Below are 23,569 nucleotides of genomic sequence, written 5' to 3'. Positions count from 1 at the left end.
GGATCTTTTACATCTGCCCTCTTGGGCTTCAGTTTAACGTCTCTTGAAAAACGGCACTCCGACAGTGCAGCACTCCCTCCAGTACTACACTGGTAGTGTCAGCCTAGATTCTTGCGTTCGGGTCCCTGGAGTGGGATTTGAACCCTGACTGTGGCGAGAGTGCTACCCACTGAGTCACGGCTTGGATCAGATCAGGGCTGCAGCAAGGTCGAACGATAATGTGGGGCCTAGTTTTCAGGATGTTCAATGGAGCTGGTAAAAGAGTCTCAAGAGGCACCCCCCCACTCTACCCCGCTGCTGAAGTTGTTCACTCTTGCCAGGGTAGGGTTCCAGGAGCACCAGCTTCTTTCCAACCCCCCTCGGCCAGTACTCATTCTTGCATCTGCGAGCCGAGAGCGCAGGCAGCAGACGGCTGTTCGACTGTGGGCGGCATCGCACACTTGCACGTTCCAGCAGAAGTCACAGGGCAGTGATCAGGAATAGGTGAGCCTTGCCTTATTTTATGTTTTCCTTGCTCCCTTCCCCTACTCACCAGGCCAGGCATACAGAAGCTAATTTTAGCTCTCACACCATCCCACCCCAACAGATGCCCCCAGGAGTGATTAACTAACATGGTATTAAATAGGCTCGGTATCTTACTGAATGGCACAGTCGTGGAATCATAGAAATTTACAGCATGGAAGGAGGCCATTTTGGCCCATCCTGTCCGTGCCGGCCGACCAAGAGCTATCCAGCCTAATCCCACTTCCCAGCTCTTGGTCCGTAGCCCTGTAGATTACAGCACTTCACGTGTACATCCAAGTATGTTTTAAATGTGGTGAGGTTTTCTGCCTCTACCACCCTTTCAGGCAGTGAGTTCCAGACCCCCACCACCCTCTGGGTGAAGAAATCTCCCCTCAAATCCCGTCTAAACTTTAAATCTGTGCCCCCTGCTTGTTGACCCCTCTGCCAAGTCAACCCATTCAGCCCTCGGGGAGCCCAAAAGTTTAAGTGCGCATTCTAAAGTCAGGCAAAAAATAAACTGCTGATGTGACTTAATAGGGAAAAGCACTGTGAACGTCAACACTAATTGCTTGTTCTGAGCCTCACGCACGAATCCCAGCCAAGCCGTCGGGCTTCGGGTAGATGTGAATTTAATCAGTCTGGATCCAGCTGATTACTGAGTTAGTGAATCTGAGCTGGTCACTACACCACTCCCACCCCCACCACCCTGCCCCCCCCCCAGCCACCAATACTGCGCTCCCCATTCCCATCCCCCCCATTCCTTGTTGTGTCGGCGTTGGACCTTTTCAAACCACCTCTGGCCTTCGGGGAGTTGCAGTTCCTCCCCATAAGGGTGTGAAATACTCATTCAGGAAAAGCAGCCACGGTCAGGCCTGCACGTCTTAAAGCCGTCGTGACGCCATGTCAGTGAGTGCATCTGCTTAAGGCCCTTGTCAAAGTGATGTCTCGCTCAGTGTGGTGGGTGATGCCTCCCCCAGCGCACTATCCCCTTGAGGGGGCGGCGTTGTCCCAATGACTCATCCGCTGCTGTCGGCCTTCCACTCCTTGTTTGATAGTAAATGTTACGGAACTCTGGAACTCTCCACCTCTCTCTCCTTCAAGATGCTCCTTAAAATCTCCCTCTTTGACCAAGCCCCAGCACAAATTTCTACTTGCGCCGCTAGGTGGCAAATTTTTTATCTCGTAGCACTCCTGCGAAGCGCCTTGGGACGTTTCACTATGTCAAAGGCGCTATATAAATACAAGTTGTTTTTGGTCAGCCAAATTAGATTGAGATAACGGAAGAACGTGAGAAGTTACCTGGAACAGGCAAAGGCGAAAGACCCATCGAACCTGACCCCTCTTGATCGCTCTCAACACCACTTAGTTGCCTTCACACAGTATCTCTGTCTCCTTTCTCTCTCCACAAACACATCTAATTGCCTCTGAAGCCCATTTATACAAATGTACGAAAGGGATGGGCGGGTAAAGACCAGATCAAGTCATCCCACACCTCGATGGCCGAAGGCTCAACAACCCTCCGCACCCCCCTCCCCCCACCCTCTCTCTTTCCCCCCCCCCCCCCCCCCCCTCCCCCCACCCTCTCTCTTTCCCCCCCCCCCCCCCCCCCAACCACACACACACACACACACAGTGATGTAATCTGAGAAATGCAAGACACCTGAGAAATAACTCCGGGCCAATATGGGAAAAAATCTTAATATACTTACCCAACTGTCAATCTCGGTCCTAAATTTTTCAATTGGCTCCCCGCCCCCCCCAGCCTTAACAGCTTTTTGGGGGAGAGCGCTCCAGCTTTCCACTGCCCTTTATGTGAAGAAGTGCTTCCTGATATCACCCCTCAATGGTCTAGCTCTAATTTTAAGGTTATGCCCCCTTGTTCTGGAATCTTCCCACACCAGAGGAAATTGTTACACCTCTCTCTCTATCCTATCAAATCTTTTAATCATCTTAAACACCGCAATTAGATCACCCCGTAATCTTCTACACTTGAGGGAATACCCTCCTATATCATGTGATCTCTGCCCCCGTCAAGAAATGGGTCCAGCTTCAAGGCAATACAGAGAGTCAGAACCCACCACACCAGCCGGCAATGTAATCCACAGGCTCACTACTCCTGCTTCAGTGACCTTCCACTATCACTCTCCCTTTTGGTGGAAAAGGTTCCACCCGGCTCCCATTCTTACTCCTCACTTCCCAAATTTGACCTTATAGCCCCCTATTAGAACCCTTCACCACAACAACAACTTATATTTATACAGCACCTTTAATGCAGTAAAACGTCCTAAGGCGCTTCAAGGCAGTGTTACAAGACAAAACAAATAAATTTGACACCGAGCCACGTAAGAAGAAATTACGGAAGATGAACAAAAGTGTGGTCAAAGAGGTACGTTTTAAGGAACGTCTTAAAGGAGGATAGAGAGGCAGAGAGATTTAGGGAGGGAGTTCCAGAGCTTAAGGCTCAAACAGCTGAAGGCACGGCCACAAATGGTTGAGCGATTATAATCAGGGATGCTCAAGAGGGCAGAATTTGAACAGCACAAACATCTCTGACGAGGGTGTTGTGGGGCTGGAGGAGATTACAGAGATCGGGAGGGGCGAGGCAATGGGGGGGACTTGTAATCAAGAATGAGAATTTTGAAATCGAGGTGTTGATTAACCTTGAGTCAATGTCGGTCAGCGAGCACAGGGAGGTTTGTCATGATCAAGCTTTCTCAGTTCCCCTTTATAATCTTGAAAATTTCATTGAAGTTCTCTGGAAGAAAATAAAAACAGGCCGATATAAATCCCCATGCTCCCTGAGCCAAGTGTCAGTTCGGCTCCGTTGGTAGCATCCCCGTCTGAGCCAGAAGGTTGTGGGTTCAAGTCCCGCTCCAGGCCTTGAGCATGTAATGCAGGCCAAGACTTCAGTGCAGTGCCGAGGGAGCGCACCACTCTCAGATGTGGCACGTTTTTGGATGTGACGTTAAACCGTCTTATTTCGGTGGACGTAACATAGAAACATAGAAAATAGGTGCAGGAGTAGGCCATTCGGCCCTTCGAGTCTGCACCACCATTCAATAAGATCATGGCTGATCATTCACCTCAGTACCCCTTTCCTGCTTTCTCTCCATACCCCTTAATCCCTTTAGCCGTAAGGGCCATATCTAACTCCCTCTTGAATATATCTAACGAACTGGCCTCAGCAACTCTCTGCGGCAGGGAATTCCACAGGTTAACAACTCTCTGAGTGAAGAAGTTTCTCCTCATCTCGGTCCTAAATGGCTTACCCCTTATCCTTAGACTATGTCCCCTGATTCTGGACTTCCCCAGTATCGGGAACATTCTTCCTACCTCTAATCTGTCCAATCCCGTCAGAATTTTATATGTTTCTATGAGATCCCCTCTCATTCTTTTAAACTCCAGTGAATACAGGCCCAGTCGATCCAGTCTCTCCTCATATGTCAGTCCTGCAATCCCTGGAATCAGTCTGGTGAACCTTCGCTGCACTCCCTCAATAGCAAGAACGACCTTCCTCAGATTAGGAGACCAAAACTGAACACAATATTCCAGGTGAGGCCTCATCAAGGCCCTGTACAACTGCAGTAAGACCTCCCTGCTCCAATACTCAAATCCCCTAGCTGTGAAGGCCAACATGCCATTTGCCTTCTTCACCGCCTGCTGTACCTGCATACCAACTTTCAATGACTGATGTACTATGACACCCAGGTTTTGTTGCACCTCCCCTTTTCCTAATCTGTCGCCATTCAGATAATACTCTGCCTTCGTGTTTTTGCCACCAAAGTGAATAACCTCACATTTATCCACATTATACTGCATCTGCCATGCACTTGCCCACTCACCTAACCTGTCCTAATCACCCTGCAGCCTCTTAGCATCCTCCTCACAGCTCACACCGCCACCCAGCTTAGTGTCATCTGCAAACTTGGAGATATTACACTCAATTCCTTCATCTAAATCATTGATGTATATTTTAAATAGCTGGGGTCCCAGCACTGAACCCTGCGGCACCCCACTAGTCACTGCCTGCCATTCTGAAAAGGACCCATTGTTCCCGACTCTGCTTCCTGTCTGCCAACCAGTTCTCTATCCACGTCAATACATTAACCCAATACCATGTGCTTTAACTTTGCACACTAATCTCTTGTGTGGTACCTTGTCAAAAGCCTTTGAAAGTCCAAATGCACCATATCCACTGGTTTTCCCTTGTCCACTCTACAAGTTACAGCCTCAAAAAATTCTAGAAGATTTGTCAAGCATGATTTTCCTTTCATAAATCCATGCTGACTTGGACCGATCCTGTCACTGTTTTTTAAATGCGCTGCTATTTCATCTTTAATAATTGATTCCAACATTTTCCCCATTACTGATGTCAGGCTAACCAATCTATAATTCCCCGTTTTCTCTCCCTCCTTTTTTAAAAAGTGGTGTTACATTAGCTACTTTCCAGTCCATAGGAACTGATCCAGTTGGAAAATGATCACTAATGCATCTACTATTTCTATGGCCACTTCCTTAAATACTCTGGGATGCAGACTATCAGGCCCTGGGAATTTATCGGCCTTCAATCCCATCAATTTCCGTAACACAACTTCCTGATTAATAAGGATTTCCTTCAGTTCCTCCTTCTCGCTTGACCCTCGGTTCCCTAGTATTTCCGGAAGGTTATTTGTGTCTTCCTTCGTGAAGACAGAACCAAAGTATTTGTTCAATTGGTCTGCCATTTCCTTGTTCCCCATTATAAATTCACCTGATTCTGACTGCAAGGGACCTACCTTTGTCTTCACTAGTCTTTTTCTCTTCACATATCTATAGAAACTTTTGCAGTCAGTTTTTATGTTCCCAGATCTCACTTTCGATGAAGACCAGTGTTCTTCTGAAATCCTAGTCAACATTCATCCCTCAGGAAAAAAACAACACCTGAACAGATTAACCGGTCATTCTTCTGATTGTAGTTTGTGAGACCTTGCTGTGCGTAACATCCACCCACCCCTATCCGCTTAGAACAGTCAGATAACCCATCAATTGTCAAGATCTAGGCTTGCACATAAAGAATGGTCAGGAGAGGAAAAAAGAAACATTTGCATTTATCATCATCATCATCATAGGCTGGCTCTTAAAATCGAGGAAGACTTGCTTCCACTCTAAAAGTGAGTTCTCAGGTGACTGAACAGTCCAATACGAGAACCACAGTCTCTGTCACAGGTGGGACAGACAGGGGTTGAAGGAAAGGGTGGGTGGGGAGCCTGGTTTGCCGCACGCTCCTTCCGCTGTCTGCGCTTGATTTCTGCATGCTCTCGGCGACAAGACTCGAGGTGCTCAGCGCCCTCCCGGATGCACTTCCTCCATTTTGGGCGTCTTGGGCCAGGGATTCCCAGGTGCTGGTGCCACTTTTATCAAGGAGGCTTTGAGGGTGTCCTTGAAACGTTTCCTCTGCCCACCTGGGGCTTGCTTGCCGTGTAGGAGTTCTGAGTAGAGCGCTTGCTTTGGGAGTCTCGTGTCGGGCATGCGAACAATGTGGTTATAGAAACATAAAAAATAGGTGCAGGAGTAGACCATTTAGCTCTTCGGGTCTGCACCACCATTCAATATGATCATGGCTGATCATTTTTGCAACTTTAGTACCCCATTCCTTCCTTCTCTCCATACCCCTTGATCCCCTTAGCTGTAAGGGCCACATCTAACTCCCTTTTGAATATATTTAACAAACTGGCCTCAACAACTTTCTGTGGTAGAGAATTCCACAGGTTCACCACTCTCTGGGTGAAGAAGTTTCTCCTCATCTCGGTCCTAAATGGCTTACCCCTTATCCTTAGACTGTGACTCCTGGTTCTGGACTTCCCCAACATTGGGAACATACTTCCTGCATCTAGTCTGTCCAATCCCGTCAGAATTTTCTATGTTTCTATGAGATCCCCTCTCATTCTTCTAAATTCCAGTGAATACAGGCCCAGTCGATCCAGTCTTTCTTCATATGGCACCTTTCACAACCTCAGGACGTCTCAAAGCGCTTTACAGCCAATAAAGTACTTTTGAAGTGTAGTCGCTGTTGTAATGTTGGAAACGCGGCAGCCAACTTGCGCACAGCAAGCTCCCACAAACAGCAATGTGATAATGACCAAATAATCTGTTTTTTAGTGATGTTGATTGAGGAATAAATATTGGCCAGGGCACTGGCGATACTTCCCTTGCTCTTCGAAAAAGTGCCATAGGGTTTCTTACCTCCACCTGAGAGTAAGAAACCGTAACGTTTCATCTGAATGATAGCATCTCCAACAGTGCAGCGCTCCCTCAGCAGTGCATTGCAGTGTCAGCTGAGATTTTTGTTCTCAAGTCCCTGGAGTGGGACTTGAACCCACAACCTTCTGACTCAGAGGCAAGAGTGCGACCCTCTAAGCCAAGGCTGACACTTGGCGATAATGGGGGATGGAGAAGGGGAAGTACATTTTCGCGTGTTTTTCTGTCTATGTCCCCGCAATTCTGCCCCCCCCCCTATCACCACTGAATGTCCTCCGGAAATTTGTTGAGGGCGCACTGAGTATGGATGATAAGCGTCACTGAATGCCAAACGATATCTTCTTGGTGGTGGCTTTAACCGTTTTAGCCTTGAATGCAGAGCATAATTCTGAGCCTGTTTCCAATGCCTCTTCTGTGGTGTCCGCACAGGGTAAAGTGAGTCTTCAGTCAGCCGGAGACTAGGCCTCAAACACAGCCCCTTCAAAGCCACGATGTTTGTAAGTTTATATTTTTCCTTTGTTCTATAACGAGGTGATCTCCCGTCTAATGCTCTGGGATGAAGTGAATCAAAATCTCTCGTCATTGTGCCCCCGTCCCTCTGCTTGTCTCTTAGCGACTGTTCCTCTGGGCAAGAGAAGGCCGAGGGGGTGATCTGAAAGAGCTCTTTTAAAAATGATGATGGGGTTTGTCAGGGTAGACGAAGAGAGGATGTTTGCACTTGCGGGGGAGAGAGACCAAAACTAGAGTTCATAAGTATAAGATGGTCACTAATAATCCAAATAGGGAATTCGGGAGAAACTTCTTTACCCAGAGAGTGGTTAGAGTGTGGAACTCGCGACCACAGGCAGTGGTTGTGGCGAATATCATCGATAAATTTAAGGGGAAGCTACATAAACACACGAGGCAGAAAGGAATAGAAGGATATATTGATGGCGTTAGATGAAGTAGGGTGGGAGGAGTCCCGTGAGGAACGTAAAGGCTGGCACGGACTAGCTGGGCCAAATGGCCTGTTTCTGTGTTGTAAATTATATGCAATTCTTTCTGTCTTCATAGCCCTGGAATGTTAAGAGGTTTTAACCTACTTAAAAAAAACTGGTTAATGGCTTTGTTAAGTGTTCAAAATGCACTTATTGCAATCAGCAGTGACTAGGCTCTGGCCAGTCACTGTTTTCTGTCACTATCTTTGTGTGTCAGTCACGTTTTTGTCATCTCGATACTGTGTCCATTTGTCTCTGATTCTCTTGCTCACTCTACTTCTTTCTGTCTGTCCGTCTGTCCCGTCTCCGTAGGAGTGGGTGCAGCTGGTTGGAGAACAGGGATGGAAAGTGATCACTGCAGACATAACCTTTTTAGTTCGGTTATGCAGACTAGCAGGTCTGCTGCAGCATTGCTCTCTGAGCCAGAGTGTATAATAGCCTAGTGCGGGTACGTTAGCCTAATGGTTACGTTACTGGGTGGGAAGGGAGAGGAGAAAGAAATGCAGGCCGTGCATTTATATAGCGCCTTTCACAGCCTCAGGACGTCTCCAAGGGCTTTACAGCCAATTAAGTACTTTTTGAAGTGTAGTCACTATTTTTCATCTAGGAAGCGCACAGCAAGCCCCCACAAACAGCAATGTAATAATGATCAGATAATCTGTTTTAGTGATGTTGGTTGAGGGATAAATATTGGCCAAGACACTGGGATGACCTCCCCTGCTCCTCTTCAAACTAGTGTCATGGGATCATTTACGTCCACCCAAGAGGACAGACGGAGCCTTTGTTAAAGTCTCATCCGAAAGACGGCATCTCCGACAGTGCAGCACTCCCTCAGCACTGCACTGGGAGTGTCAGCCTAATTTATGCGCTCAAGTGTTTGGAGTGGGACTGGAACCCACAAAGTTCTGACGCAGACATGGCAGTGCTACCCACTGAGCCACAGCTGATATCTGACGGAGGGAGAGAGAGGGACGGGGGAGGGGGAGGACGGGGGAGGGAGGGGGTGGACGGTGGAGGGGAGAGAGAGAGAGAGAGAGAGAGAGGGAGGGACGGGGGAGGAGGGAGAGAGAGGGGGGGACGGGGAGGAGGGAGAGAGAGGGGGGGAGGGGGGGGAGGGGAAGGGGAGAGAGGGAGGGGGGACGGGGGAGGGGAGAGAGAGAGGGAGGGGAGAGAGAGAGGGAGGGGGGGACAGGGGAGGGGAGAGAGAGGGGCGGGGGAGGGGAGAGAGAGAGGGGCGGGGGAGGGGAGAGAGAGAGAGAGAGAGGGGCGGGGGAGGGGAGAGAGAGAGAGAGAGAGAGGGGCGGGGGAGGGGAGAGAGAGAGGGGGTGGGGGGACGGGGGAAGAGAGAGTGGGGTCGGGGAAGGGGAGAGAGAGGGGGGGACGGGGGAGGGGAGAGAGAGAGAGAGAGAGGGGGGGGACGGGGGACGAGGGGGAGGGGGGGACGGGGGAGGGGAGGGGGGGACGGGGGAGGGGAGAGAGGGAGGGGGGACAGGGGAGAGAGGGAGGGGGATACGGGGGAGGGGAGAGAGAGAGAGAGAGAGGGAGGCGGGGGAGGGGAGAGAGAGAGAAAGAGAGGGGGAGGGGAGAGAGAGAGAGAGAGAGAGAGGCGGGGGAGGGGAGAGAGGGGGGGATGGGGGAAGAGAGAGAGAGAGAGGGGGGGGAGAGAGAGAGAGAGGAGGGGAAGGGAAGAGAGGGGGAGAGAGAGAGAGAGAGGGGGGAGGAGGGGAGAGAGAGAGGGGGGAGGGGAGAGAGAGGGGGGAGGAGGGGGAGGGGAGAGAGAGAGGGGGGAGGGGAGAGAGAGGGGGGAGGGGAGAGAGAGGGGGGAGGGGAGAGAGAGAGAGGAGGGGAGAGAGAGAGAGAGAGAGAGGGGGAGAGGGGAGGGGAGAGGAGAGAGAGAGAGAGAGAAGGGGAGAGAGAGACGGGGGAGGGGAGAGAGAGGGGGGGACGGGGGAGGGGAGAGAGAGGGGGGGACGGAGAAGAGAGAGAGGGGGACAGGGGAGGGGAGAGAGAGAGGGGGATGGGGAAGAGAGAGAGGGGGACAGGGGAGGGGAGAGAGAGAGGGGGACGGGGAAGAGAGAGAGGGGGACAGGGGAGGGGAGAGAGAGAGGGGGACGGGGGAGGGGAGAGAGAGAGGGGGACGGGGGAGGGGAGAGAGAGAGGGGGACGGGGAAGAGAGAGAGGGGGACAGGGGAGGGGAGAGAGAGAGGGGGACGGGGGAGGGGAGAGAGAGGGGGGGACGGGGAAGAGAGAGAGGGGGAGGGGAGAGAGAGGGGGACAGGGGAGGGGAGAGAGAGAGGGGGACGGGGGAGGAGAGAGAGAGAGAGAGAGAGGGAGGGACGGGGGAGGAAAGGGGGGGTCACGGGGGAGAGAGAGAGAAGGGGACGGGGGAGGAAAGGTGGGGGGGGTCATGGGGGAGGAGAGAGGAGGGGGGGAGCACGGGAGAGGAGAGAGAGAGTGGGGAAGGGGAAGGAGAGAGAAAGAGAGGGGGGGACGGGGAGGAGAGAGAGAGGGGGACATGGGTGGAGAGGGAGAGAGAGCGCGGGGGAGGGGGAAGCGAGGGAGCGAGAGAGTGAGAGATGGGACGGAGGAGGAGAGTAAGGGGGATGATGGAGAGGAGAAATGGGGGTAGGGGAGGATAGTAGGAGAGCAGAAGAGGTGTTTCAGATCCATTCGACTTCATAGAAACATAGAAAATAGGTGCAGGAGTAGGCCATTCGTCCCTTCAAGCCTGCACCGCCATTCAATGAGTTCATGGCTGAACATGCAACTTCAGTACCCCATTCCTGCTTTCTTGCCATACCCCTTGATCCCCCTAGTAGGAAGGACTACATCTAACTCCTTAAGATGTAGACTTCGAGTGCACTTAAAAAAAAAATTGAGATGCAGTTACATGCTCGGCTGGGTGAGTTGGATTAGTGGAAGGGTAGAAAGGCCTTTTTTTCCTGACCGTGACTGAAAAGCTAAGGTGAGCTTGTTATCGTGGGTTCTGCCAGATTTGCTTTGGTTGAGGGGAGGGGGGTTTGCTGTAATTGCCTTCCTGACCTGAGCTGTCAGTTTATGTGCGTGTACCGCTTGCTTGCAGTGCTGCTTCATTGCACCATAAATAACACAAGGCCCCTGTCTCTGGGCAGCCTGCCGAATTCTCGGGAGGTTTGTTGACTGTTCAGTCTCCAGAACTGATGGGCAGTCAGCGTGTGAAGCATTCGCTTCCCTGAGTACCGATGTGTCGTGCCCTTGCCTTTCTGCCGCCGCACCCCCCCCCCCCCCCCTCAATGAGTGTGCTGAGCCAGATCCCTCCCCCTCGTGACTGCAACATGCCCAAGCTCTCTTCTCTCTCCCCCACCCAGCTGAGTGTGTTGTGTCTCCTTCCCACTTGTCCCCCACGCCCTCTAATTAAAGGCACCATGCCCAAGCCTCCCTTCCCATGAGTGATTATGATATGGCCCCCTCTCAAACTCTCCAGCTCAGATGAGCCCATCATACATGGGCATATGGAGTAGGTGGAGATAGCCTCTAACATATCCCACAGAAGGGACTGTGGACATAGTCTGCTGAAGCCTGTAACTCACAGTATCCTATCGAAAAGACTACGTGGAGACAGCCTGGTGCTCCCTGTAACTAACAGTATCCCACAGAAGGAACTATGTAGAGATAGCCTGCTGATCCCTGTAACTAACAGTATCCCACAGAAGGGACTATGTGGAGATAGCCTGCTGATCCCTGTAACTAACAGTATCCCACAGAAGGGACTATGTGGAGATAGCCTGCTGATCCCTGTAACTAACAGTATCCCACAGAAGGGATTATGTGGAGATAGCCTGCTGATCCCTGTAACTAACAGTATCCCACAGAAGGGATTATGTGGAGATAGCCTGGTGATCCGTCTAACCCTCTTGTCTCCCGTAGGTTCTGCTTTTCACACTGTTGATGTTCTCCGGCCTGAGGAGCGTGGGATTGAGACTGTTCTCCATGGCGACAGAGACCTACGTGTCCGGGACCCACTCTGCGGCCTTCATTACCTGCCCCAACATGGACGTTGCCAAAGACATTGCAAGGTGAGGGAGGAGCCCTTTATCTGTACCTTTCTGGTGCTTGTGTTTAAGTTGATGGATGAGAGTTGATGAGACCATATGTGGTGCCATGTAGCTGGTTTTCAAACAACAGCACTCCGTCTCCCCCCCCACTCCCACACTACCCTTGTATGATCATCCAGCACAGATCGTGCCTGTGCCGACTCCTTGCTCAAGCTATCCAATTAGTCCCACGCCTCCTGCTCTTTCCCCATAGCCCTGCAATTTTTTCCACCTTCAAGTATGTATCCAATTCTCTTTTGAAAGTTACTATTGACTCTGCTTCCACCATCCTTACAGGCAGTGCATTCCAGATAACAATAACTTGGGCATAAATTATTATTTCTTCACATCGCCTCTGTGTCCTCTGGTTACCGATCCTTCTGCCAGTGGAAACAGTTTCTCCCTATCGGAGCACCTCCGTTCATTCCGCAAGTGTGACCCCGAGCTTCCGGTCGCCTGTCACTTTAATTCTCCACTCCATTCCCTCCCTGTCCTCAGACTCCTACACTGTTCCAATGAAGCTCAACGCAAGCTCAAGGGACAGCACCTCATGTTTCACTTTACAGCCTTCTGGACTCAACATCAAGTTCAACAATTTCAGAGTGTAACCGCTGCCAATCTTTGGCTCCCTTCCCCCCCACCCCTCCAGAGCCTGTTTCTTTTTTTTTTCCTTGTCTGTAATGGCAGCTGGTCATTATCCCACCATTCACACCCTATCTTGACTCATGTTTTTCTAATTCCTGCCATTACCATTTGAATTAGGCCCATCATCCCTTTTGTCTCTCTAATCTCTCCTGCCTTCCACCTCGTCACAGACCTTCCCCTTTTGTTCTTTCTTCCCCTCCCCCTTTCAATGCTTGTTCAGAATCTGGTCTTTCCGAACTCTCCAGTTCTGACGAAGGGTCATCGACCAGAAACGTTAACTCTGCTCCCTCTCCACAGATGCTGCCTGACCCACTGAGATTTCCAGCATTTTCTGTTTTTATTCCAGACTCCAGCATCCGCAATATTTCGCTTTTGTATTGTTGTTTCTCCCTATCTATTCTATATAGTTAGGAACACCTTTATTAAATCTCCCCTTAACTGTCTCTGCTCTAAGAAGAACAATCACAGCTTCTCTACTCTCTCCTATAATCCCATGTGTGCAACATTAAACCCCGAGCTTCTGCTAGGTACCCCCTTTGAAGTCTAATTGTCAAACAGCCTTGAACATACGAGATACAAGTGTACCATCAGTGCCAGCTTGGCTCAGTTAGTTCCATTTATGCCTCTGTCTCAAAAGGTTGTGAGTTTGAGCCCCTTTGCAGCATGTGAGCACACCATCTAGTTTCGCACTTCTGTGCCTAACTTTAAGAAAAATGTGAAGACCTTAGAGAGGGTGTAGAAAAGATTAACGAGAATGGTTCCAGGGAAGAGGGGCTTCAGTTACATGGATAGACTGGAGAAGCTCGGATTGTTCTCCTTAGAGTAGAGAAAGTTTGGAGGAGAGAGGAGATTTGATAAATGCGCTCAAAATCATGAGCGGTCTGGACAGAGTAGATAGAGAGAAACTGTCCCCCATTGGCAGAAGGGTCGAGAACCAGAGGACACAGATTTAAGGTGATTGGCAGAAGAACGAAAGGCGACATGAGGAAAAACTATTTTACACAGCGAGTGGTTAGGATCTCGTTGTCAATGTCTGCTCTTGTTGATAAGAGGCTCCCGAGGTATGGGAAATGGTCCACGTTGTCCAGGGCCGCACCGTGGATCTTGATGACCAGGGGGCAGTACTGTGCGGCGAGGACAGGCTGGTGAAGGATCTTTGTCTTATGGATGTTTAGCGTAAGGCCCATGCTTGATCAGCTCCGCTGGGCAGGCCACAGTCCGCATGCCAGACACGAGACTCCCAAAGCAAACTCCTTCACGGCAAGCGAGCCAAAGGTGGGCAGAGGAAACGTTACAAGGACACCCTCAAAGCCTCCCTGATAAAGTGCAACATCCCCACTGACACCAGTGGGAGTCCCTGGCCAAAGACCGCCCTAAGTGGAGGAAGTGCATCCGGGAGGGCTCTGAGCACCTCGAGTCTCATCGCCGAGAGCATGCAGAACACAAGCACAGGCAGTGGAAAGAGTGTGCGGCAAACCTGTCCCACCCTCCCCTTTCCTCAACGACTATCTGTCCCACCTGTGACAGAGACTGTGGTTCTCCTATTAGACTGTTCAGCCACCTAAGAACTCATTTTAAGAGTGGAAGCAAGTCTTCCTCGATTCCGATGATGAGGGTTAGGATCTGGAATGCACTGCCTGAAAGGGTGGTGGAAGCAGATACATGAAGGAAAACACGGGACTGCGGGGAAAGGGCGGGGGAGTGGGACTAGCTATGGTGCTCTTGCTGAGAACTGGCACGGGCTCGATGGGCTGAATGGCCCCCTCCTGCGCTGTAACCATTCTATGATGATTGTCTGAGTTGCCAATTTTCGATAAGACTTTAAAACCGAGGTCCCAACGACCAACTGGATGTAAAAAGGATCCTATGACACTTTTTTGGAGAAGAAAAGCAGGAGAGTTCTCCTGGTGTCCCTCAACCAACCCCGTCACAAAATGTCAACTGGTTATTCATAAAACCACAACACAGCAAGAGGTAGCTCGGCTCAACCAGTCCATGTTGGGTTTGAAAGTCCACTTGTGCAGCGGTCCTGATCCCCATATCCCTTCATCCCCTTCCCTCAACCAGTTATCTAACCAGTTCCTACATGTTGACATGGTCTCTGCTTCAGTGACTGGGAGAGAGGACCTGAGGGAGGGGGTCATTAGGGACGTGTATATGTGTGTGTGTGCTAGGCCCATGCAGCAGAGCCTAGTCTCCAATTGTCTTGGATCCTCTTGCCATTGGACCAAGACCTAGCTCTGCCAAGCCCGTGTGGTGGCTGGTGTGCAACGGCCACCCCATGTTAAAAGAATTCAAGCACAGGTATCTTCCACCCTTTACAATGGAGTTCGGGACCTGGCCCGCATTGGTCTCATCAGTCACCTTAGAACTCATTTTGGTGTGGAAGCAAGTCATCCTCGGCCCCGGGGGGCCGCCTAAGAAGAATAATTCCAGTAGTGCATTACACGGCCTCATAACCATTTATAGAATGATATAGCACAGAAAGAGGCCATTTAAATTCTCCCCTCTGTCCTAAATTTCCTTGAATCTGTGTCCGCTCGTTCTAGATCCCCTCAATCATTGCAAACAGCTTATTTCTATCTACTGTGTCCCATCCTGTTATCATTTGAAACACCTCTTACCAAATCACCCCATAATCTTCTGTTTTAATGAAAAACAGCCCCAATTTTTCCAATCTTCCCTTGTGTTTGTATTGCCTCTCAGTAGACAGCACCCTCGTGACCCTGTGGCGTGCCCACTCTATTGCCTCAACATCCTTCCTCCAGTGTGGAGCCCAGTGCTGCAGACAGTATCCTAACTTTAGCCTTACTGAGGCTTCATATAGATTCATGATTGCATCTTGTCCTTTAGATTCTGTACCTTTGGACACAAAACCCAGTATTCCATTAGCTTTTTATAGCCCTATCCACTCGAGGTGCTGCTCTTAATGTCGTCATCATCATAGGCAGACCCTCAAAATTGAGGAAGACTTGCTTCCACTCTAAAAGTGAGTTCTCGGGTGACTGAACAGTCCAATACGGGAATTACAGCCCCTGTCACAGGTGGGACAGATAGTGGTTGAGGGAAAGGGTGGGTGGGACTGGTTTGCCGCACGCTCCTTCCGCCGCCTGCGCTTGTTTTCTGCATGCTCTGGCGATGAGACTCGAGGTGCTCAGCGCCCTCCCGGATGCTCTTCCTCCATTTAGGGCGGTCTTTGGCCAGGGACTCCCAGGTGTCGGTGGGGATGTACTCTTAATGTCGAGTAAACATGGAACCCCAAATCCACATCAACTAGCTTTTCCCACATTCAAAGCATCATACTTTTTTTTAAACCAAGATGTACAATCTCATATTTACTGACCCTGGAAATCCACATGTCACTGTGTTGTCCATTCACCATCTTATCAATAACCCTCCTTTGGTCCTCAGAATTATTCTCCATGCCTCCTATTTTCATATTTAAACGCCACTCCCTCTAGCTCTTTATCCAAAGATTCATGTATACAGTGACGAGAAGTGGTCCCAGAACAGAATCCTGTGGGACACCACTACCCACTTCCTTCTGAGAAACTGCCCTAACTCCCACTCCCCGGATTCTCCCTTCTGACCAGTTCTAAATTAGATTTTCTCCCCTCCCCTCGCACACCATATGTTTTAATCTTCTCCGTCCCATTGCTGCTCCTGGGACTTGCAGTGGGAAAGTTGGCTGCCGCGTTTGCCTACAGAACAACTATAGTTCAAAAACAAGTTAATTACCCGTGAAGCACTTTGCAACGTCCTGAAGAATGTAGAAAAAGCATAAGAACATAAGAAATAGGAGCAGGAGTCGGCCTTTCAGCCCCTCGAGCCTGCTCCGCCATTCAATGAGATCATGGCTGATCTTCTACCTCAACTCAACTTTCCTGCACTATCCCCATGTTCCATGATTCCCTTAATATCCAAAAGTATCGATCTCTGTCTTGAATATACTCCATGACTGAGCCTCCACTGCCCTCAGGGGTAGAGAATTCCAAAGACTCACCACCCTCTGAGTGAAGAAGTTTCTCCTCATCTCAGTCCTAAATTGCCGACCCCTTATTCTGAGACTGTGACCCCTGGTTCTGGACTCCCCAGCCAGAGGAAACATCCTCCCTGCATCTACCCTGTCAAGCCCTGTAAGAATTTTGTATGTTTCAATGAGATCATCTCTCATTCTTCTAAACTCTAGAGAATATAGGCCAAGTCTACTCAATCCCTCCTCATAGGACACAAACCCTCCATCCCAGGAATCAGTCTGATGAACCTTTGTTTCACTCCCTCAATGGCAAGTATATCCTTCCTTGGGTAAGGAGACCCAAACTGTACACAATACTCCAGTTGTGGTCTCACCAGGGCCCTATATCATTCCAGGAAGATGTATTTACTCTTGTACTAAAATCCTCTTGTAATAAAGGCCAGCATACCATTTGCTTTCTTAATTGTTTGCTATACCTGAAATGTTACCAGTGAAGAAGTGCAGTAACTGCTCTATAAAGAACATAAGAAATGGGAGCAGGAGTAGGCCATACGGCCCCTCGATCCTGCTCCGCCATTCGATAAGATCATGGCTGATCTTCAACCTCAACTCCACTTTCTTGCCCGATCCCCATATCGCTTGATTCCCTTAGTATTCAAAAATCTATCTATCTCAGCCTTGAATATACTCAATGACTGAGCATCAACAGCCCTCTAATGTAGAGAATTCCAAAGATTCACCACCCTCTGAGTGAAGACATTTCTCCTCATCTCAGTCCTAAAAGGCCGACTCCTTATCCTGAGACTGTGACCCCTGGTTCTAGACTTCCCAGCCAGGGGAAACAGCCTCTCAGCATCTGAGTATAGGTGAGAGTTTGGTTACACCCACTGCCCAGTCAGTTCCAACACACTGGAATACTTCCCACACTAGATCACTTCCGAGTTATGTAGGCAAAGTAGATATTGTAGAAGCATGGAACGGGACAGACTTTGCACAGCACAGCGGAGAATTACACCGAGGGACCTGCGGAGATACAAGCATAGTTCGCCTGTGCCCGGATGGGCAGTCTTGTTAGTTAAGCATAGCAAGTTCTTGACAAATAAATACCAGTTCTACCAGCCACAGGAAGCCTCTGCTAGTTCAATCAATGAAATGAGCCACTTTGATCCCAACAGAAATTGAGCTTCAAGTAAATGAAAGAAGCAATTCACGCTTTGCGATGCGCAATTAGGGAACGGTAGCATGGTGGTTATGTTACTGAACTATTAATCCAGAGGCCTGGATTAATGATCTGGAGATAAGCGTTCACATCCCACCATGCTGGGGAATTTAAATTCAATTAATTAAATAAGTCTGGAATAAAAATCTAGTGTCAGTAATGGTGACCATGGGCTAGACTTTCCATCAGGATCTATAATTGCCCAAAAATGGGCGATATTTCCGGCGTTAGTGATATTATTTTTCAGGATCGCTGGAATATCGCCCATTTTAAAAACCGCTAGTTTAGATTTTTTAATTTGGGCGTTAGCCGTAGCAATGTGAAATGGGTGTTCGCGATTTATTCTGTCGCGCAAGGCCGGCATCCATAGCAACGGCCGTTCTGCGCATGCGTGGTATTGGCATAAAAACCCATCTGGTTCACTAATGTTCTTTTGGGAGGGAAATCTGCCGTCCTTACCCGGTCTGGCCTATATGTGACTCCAGACCCACAGCAATGTGGTTGACTCTTAACTGCCCTCTGAAATGGCAGCTCACCACTCAAGGCAATTGGGGATGGGCAATAAATGCTGGCCTTGCCAGCGATACCCACATCGCATGAACGAATTAAAAAAAACATTACCATTGATGGCTTCTTGCTCTGTTTAATCCTCCAGGGGCGTTGTGAAGAAGAAACTGGCCGCCTGCGTGAATATTATCCCACAGATAACCTCCGTGTACGTGAGTCTTTGCATGGAATACTCGGAAGTTACACACACAAGCAGGCCGTTGGACGTAACCAGATCAAGTCGGCATTTTTACACCACATGAGAAAATAGTTGTAATCGCATTCACCCACCCTCCCATTATCCTCCGACCCCTTTTCTTACATCCGCCTACCTGATCTAATCTTGAATGTTGACCAAGGTCCCTCTAACAGCTATGAGATAAATGAGCAGTTAATCTGTTTTCGTGATATAAATACTGACTGGGACACAGAAAGAACTCATCTGCAGTGGGATCTCTTTATTTATTCATTCACGGGATGTGGATGTCGCTGGCAAGGCCGGCATTTGTTGTCCATTCTTAATTGCCCTTGAGAAGGTGGTGGTGAGCCGCCGCCTTGAACCGCTGCAGCCCGTGTGGTGAGGGTACTCCTCACGGTGCTGTTTGGGAGAGAGTTCCAGGATTTTGATCCAGCGACATTGAAGGAACGGCTGATATATTTCCAAGTCGGGATGGTGTGTGACTTGGAGGAGAACGTGGAGGTGATGGTGTTTCCATGCACCTGTTGCCCTGGTCCTTCTGGTGGTAGAGGTGGCGGGTTTGGGAAGTTTTACATCCACCCGAAAGGGCAGACAGGGCCCCAGCTTAACATCCCATCCAAAAGACGGCAGCTCCAACATGACCCATGCAATTTCCTACTTTTGTGGGTCAGGAAGTGAATCCAGTAGCTACTGACCTGTATAGTTTCATCTGGTGATATTCTTTGTTGAAATAGTTGATGCACTTAACTGACAACACACTGTGTCCACTGATACATCTTCAACCTATATCACTTTCAGAGGGCATGCTTTATTTGCATACATGTAGATTTGATTGCACAATGTTTCAATTTCCTGTATTCTCCCCTCCAGATACGAGTGGAAAGGGAACATTGAGGAAGACAGCGAAGTTCTGCTCGTGAGTTTTCAGTTTCTAACACGTTTTGTGGACAAACTCGGAATGATTGTTGTTGGGACTATTTCTTGTTCTTTTTCATCTTGTTGCTTTATACACCGGATTACACACACACTCAGTTGTAGTAATGCAGGACCAGGTCGTTATTGAAACCTCATACTATCCACAACCTGTTTAAAAAAAAAGACTTACATTTCTATAGCGCCTTTCACGACCAATGGACATCTCGAAGCACTTTACAGCCAATTAAGTACTTTTGGAGTGTCATCACTGTTGTAATGTGGGAAATGCAGCAGCCCATTTGGGCTCGGCAAGCTCCCACACACAGCAATGTGACAATGACCAGATAATCTGTTTTTGTTATTTTGATTGAGGGATAAATATTGGCCAGGACACCAGGGATAACTCCCCTGCTCTTCTTCGAAGTAGTGGCATAGGATCTTTTATGCCCACCTGAGAGGGCAGGTGGGGCCTCAATTTAACGTCTCATCCGAAAGACAGGACATCCGACAGTGCAGCACTTCCTCAGCACTGCACTGGGAGTGTCGGCTGAGATTTATGTGCTCAATTCCCTGGAGTGGGACTTGAACCCACAACCTTGTGACTCAGAGGCGAGTGTGCTACCCACTGAGCTACTGCTGACACTGTGGTATGAGTGCACATGTCTTTTCATATTTCATGAAACCAGTATGAGGGTTCAGGTCTTTCCATACTGCACCATTCCAGTATGAGCTGCTGTACCTGCCCTGGGAGTGATTGATTGGACAGTGTAGAGGGAGCTTTACTCTCTATCTAACCCTTGCTATACCTGCCCTGGGAGTGTTTGATGGGACAGTGTAGAGGGAGCTTTACTCTGTATCTAACCCGTGCTGTACCTGCCGGGGGAGTAGTTTAAACTAAGATGGTTGCTATTCCCCACGTCTCATATTCCTGAGCATTAAACAGAGACAGTGTTTGTGTTGGACAATTCTGTTATTACAAAACTCCTTCTGTTCATCACGGAAGTTTTTCTCTCTGGCTGGTGTCTGGATTCCTCAGGCATTTACTTCACGGGTCAGTGCTGAATGTTACTTTTGAACCATGGGAGGCATCATTGTCAGTCTCCATCATGATTTCCACCTCCCGTCTCCGCCCCTGCCTGAGCTCACCTTCTGCTGAAACCCTCATCCAAGCCTTGGTTACCTCTAGCCACAATGTCCTGAGAACAAACGGATATAAATAATGTAATAGTAATAAAATCAATTGTTTTTAATTCACTGTCGAGCCATCATACTACTCACGATTCCAGTGTCATAATAACATAAGAATTAGGAACAGGAGTAGGCCATCTAGCCCCTCGAGCCTGCTCCGACATTCAACAAGATCATGGCTGATCTGGCCTTGGACTCAGCTCCACTTATCCGTCCGCTCCCCGTAACCCTTAATTCCCTTATTGGTTAAAAATCTATCGATCTGTGATTTGAATACATTCAATGACCTAGCCTCAACTGCTTCCTTGGGCAGAGAATTCCACAGATTCACAACCCTCTGGGAAAAGAAATTCCTTCTCAACTGGTTTTAAATTGGCTCCCCCGTATTTTGATGCTGTGCCCACTAGTTCTACTCTCCCCGACCAGTGGAAACAACCTCTCTGCCTCTATCTTGTCTATCCCTTTCATTATTTTAAATGTTTCTATAAGATCACCCCTCATCCTTCTGAACTCCAACAAGTAAAGACCCAGTCTACTCAATCTATCATCATAAGGTAACCCCCTCATCTCCGGAATCAGCCTAGTGAATCGTCTCTGTATCCCCTCCAAAGCTAGTATATCCTTCCTTAAGTAAGGTGACCAAAACTGCACGCAGTACTCCAGGTGCGGCCTCACCAATACCCTGTACAGTTGCAGCAGGACCTCCCTGCTTTTGTACTCCATCCCTCTCGCAATGAAGGCCAACATTCCATTCGCCTTCCTGATTATCTGCTGCACCTGCAAACTAACTTTTTGGGATTCATGCACAAGGACCCCCAGGTCCCTCTGCACCGCAGCATGTTGTAATTTCTCCCCATTCAAATAATATTCCCTTTTACTGTTTTTTTTCCAAGGTGGATGACCTCACATTTTCCGACATTGTATTCCATCTGCCAAACCTTAGCAATTTGCTTAACCTATCCAAATCTCCTTGCAGCCTCTCTGTGTCCTCTACACAACCCGCTTTCCCACTACTCTTTGTGTCATCTGCAAATTTTGTTACACTACACTCTGTCCCCTCTTCCAGGTCATCTATGTATATTGTAAACAGTTGTGGTCCCAGCACCGATGCCTGTGGCACACCACTAACCACCGATTTCCAACCCGAAAGGGACCCATTTATCCCGACTTTCTGCTTTCTGTTAGCCAGCCAATTCTCTATCCATGCTAATACATTTCCTCTGACTCCACGTACCTTTATCTTCTGCAGTAACCTTTTGTGTGGCACCTTATCGAATGCCTTTTGGAAATCTAAATACACCACATCCATCGGTACACCTCTATCCACCATGCTCGTTATATCCTCAAAGAATTCCAGTAAATTAGTTAAACATGATTTCCCCTTCATGAATCCATGTTGCGTCTGCTTGATTGCACTATTCCTATCTAGATGTCCCACTATTTCTTCCTTAATGATAGTTTCAAGCATTTTCCCCACGACAGATGTTAAACTAACCGGCCTATAGTTACCTGCCTTTTGTCTGCCCCCTTTTTTAAACAGAGGCGTTACATTAGCTGCTTTCCAATCCGCTGGTACCTCCCCAGAGTCCAGAGAATTTTGGTAGATTATAACGAATGCATCTGCTATAACTTCCGCCATCTCTTTTAATACCCTGAGATGCATTTCATCAGGACCAAGGGACTTGTCTACCTTGAGTCCCATTAGCCTGTCCAGCACTACCCCCCTAGTGATAGTGATTATCTCAAGGTCCTCCCTTCCCACATTCCCGTGACCAGCAATTTTTGGCATGGTTTTTGTGTCTTCCACTGTGAAGACCGAAGCAAAATAATTGTTTAAGGTCTCAGCCATTTCCACATTTCCCATTATTAAATCCCCCTTCTCATCTTCTAAGGGACCAACATTTACTTTAGTCACTCTTTTCCGTTTTATATATCGGTAAAAGCTTTTACTATCTGTTTTTATGTTTTGCGCAAGTTTACTTTCGTAATCTATCTTTTCCTTTCTTTATTGCTTTCTTAGTCATTCTTTGCTGTCGTTTAAAATTTTCCCAATCTTCTAGTTTCCCACTAACCTTGACCACCTTATACGCATTGGTTTTTAATTTGATATTCTCCTTTATTTCCTTGGTTATCCACGGCTGGTTATTCCTTCTCTTACCGCCCTTCTTTTTCACTGGAATATATTTTTGTTGAGCACTATGAAAGAGCTCCTTAAAAGTCCTCCACTGTTCCTCAATTGTGCCACCATTTAGTCTGTATTTCCAGTCTACTTTAGCCAACTCTGCCCTCATCCCACTGTAGTCCCCTTTGTTTAAGCATAGTACGCTCGTTTGAGACACTACTTCCTCACCCTCAATCTGTATTACAAATTCAACCATACTGTGATCACTCATTCCGCGAGGATCTTTACTCGGAGATCGTTTATTATTCCTGTCTCATTACACAGGACCAGATCTAAGATAGCTTGCCCCTTTGTAGGTTCTATAACATACTGTTGTAAGAAACAATCCCGTACGCATTCTATGAATTCTTCCTCAAGGCTACCCCGTGCGATTTGATTTGACCAATCGATATGTAGGTTAAAATCCCCCAGCTCCTGAGACTCGCTCGCTTCTTATGCCATCCTTTACCTTTGATCACTACATTCCATGTATACTACCAATAAATCTTAGTACAGGTACAATGTCACGAATCCAGAATTCCAAAAACCGGAGTTGTCTGAAAACCGGACATTTTTGAGCCGGCCAAGATGGCGACATCGGGAGGTGAGGGACGAGGAGACCGGGAAAAAAAACCGCAGCGCCAGGGGCTGCGGGCGGCGGGAATCTGCGGGCGGCGCGCAGCGTCAACAGCGAGCTCCGAAATCTGGCACAGATTCAGTCCTGAGCATGACGGATTTCAGACTATTGATTTTCTTGTCCGAAATCCAGCAAAACCCAAAAACCGGCATGATCTCGGTCCCGAGGTTGTCGGATTCCAGACGTTGAACCGGTACCTCCAAGATGTATATAAACCCAACAAATATATATTTAACAATTCTAATTGTTTTATTGTTGTAATAAACTCTTCATTCCCCCTAAACACAAGTGA

General features: G+C 48.6%; 1 protein-coding gene across 6 annotated transcripts in view; it reads left to right on the top strand.

The window, feature by feature from the left end:
- The window catches only part of LOC139229827 (protein CutA homolog), a 49,923-nt gene that overhangs the window by 3,762 nt on the left and 22,592 nt on the right, over window positions 1–23,569 (top strand). For 4 of the 6 annotated variants that reach the window (XM_070861421.1, XM_070861420.1, XM_070861419.1 and 1 more), the window contains exons 2-5: window positions 7,171–7,238; window positions 11,625–11,773; window positions 18,287–18,346; window positions 19,247–19,292. In XM_070861421.1, the coding sequence (XP_070717522.1) occupies window positions 7,233–7,238; window positions 11,625–11,773; window positions 18,287–18,346; window positions 19,247–19,292 (261 nt within the window). In that variant the 5' untranslated portion in view covers window positions 7,171–7,232. The remainder of the gene's footprint in view (window positions 1–7,170; window positions 7,239–11,624; window positions 11,774–18,286; window positions 18,347–19,246; window positions 19,293–23,569) is intronic. The other 2 variants (XM_070861422.1, XM_070861423.1) reach the window with 1 other exon arrangement.

This window comes from Pristiophorus japonicus, chromosome 19, assembly GCF_044704955.1.
Source record: "Pristiophorus japonicus isolate sPriJap1 chromosome 19, sPriJap1.hap1, whole genome shotgun sequence".
NCBI lineage: Eukaryota > Metazoa > Chordata > Chondrichthyes > Pristiophoridae > Pristiophorus > Pristiophorus japonicus.
Note: the sequence above shows the minus strand (reverse complement) of the source record. Positions and strands in the feature narration are given on the sequence as shown.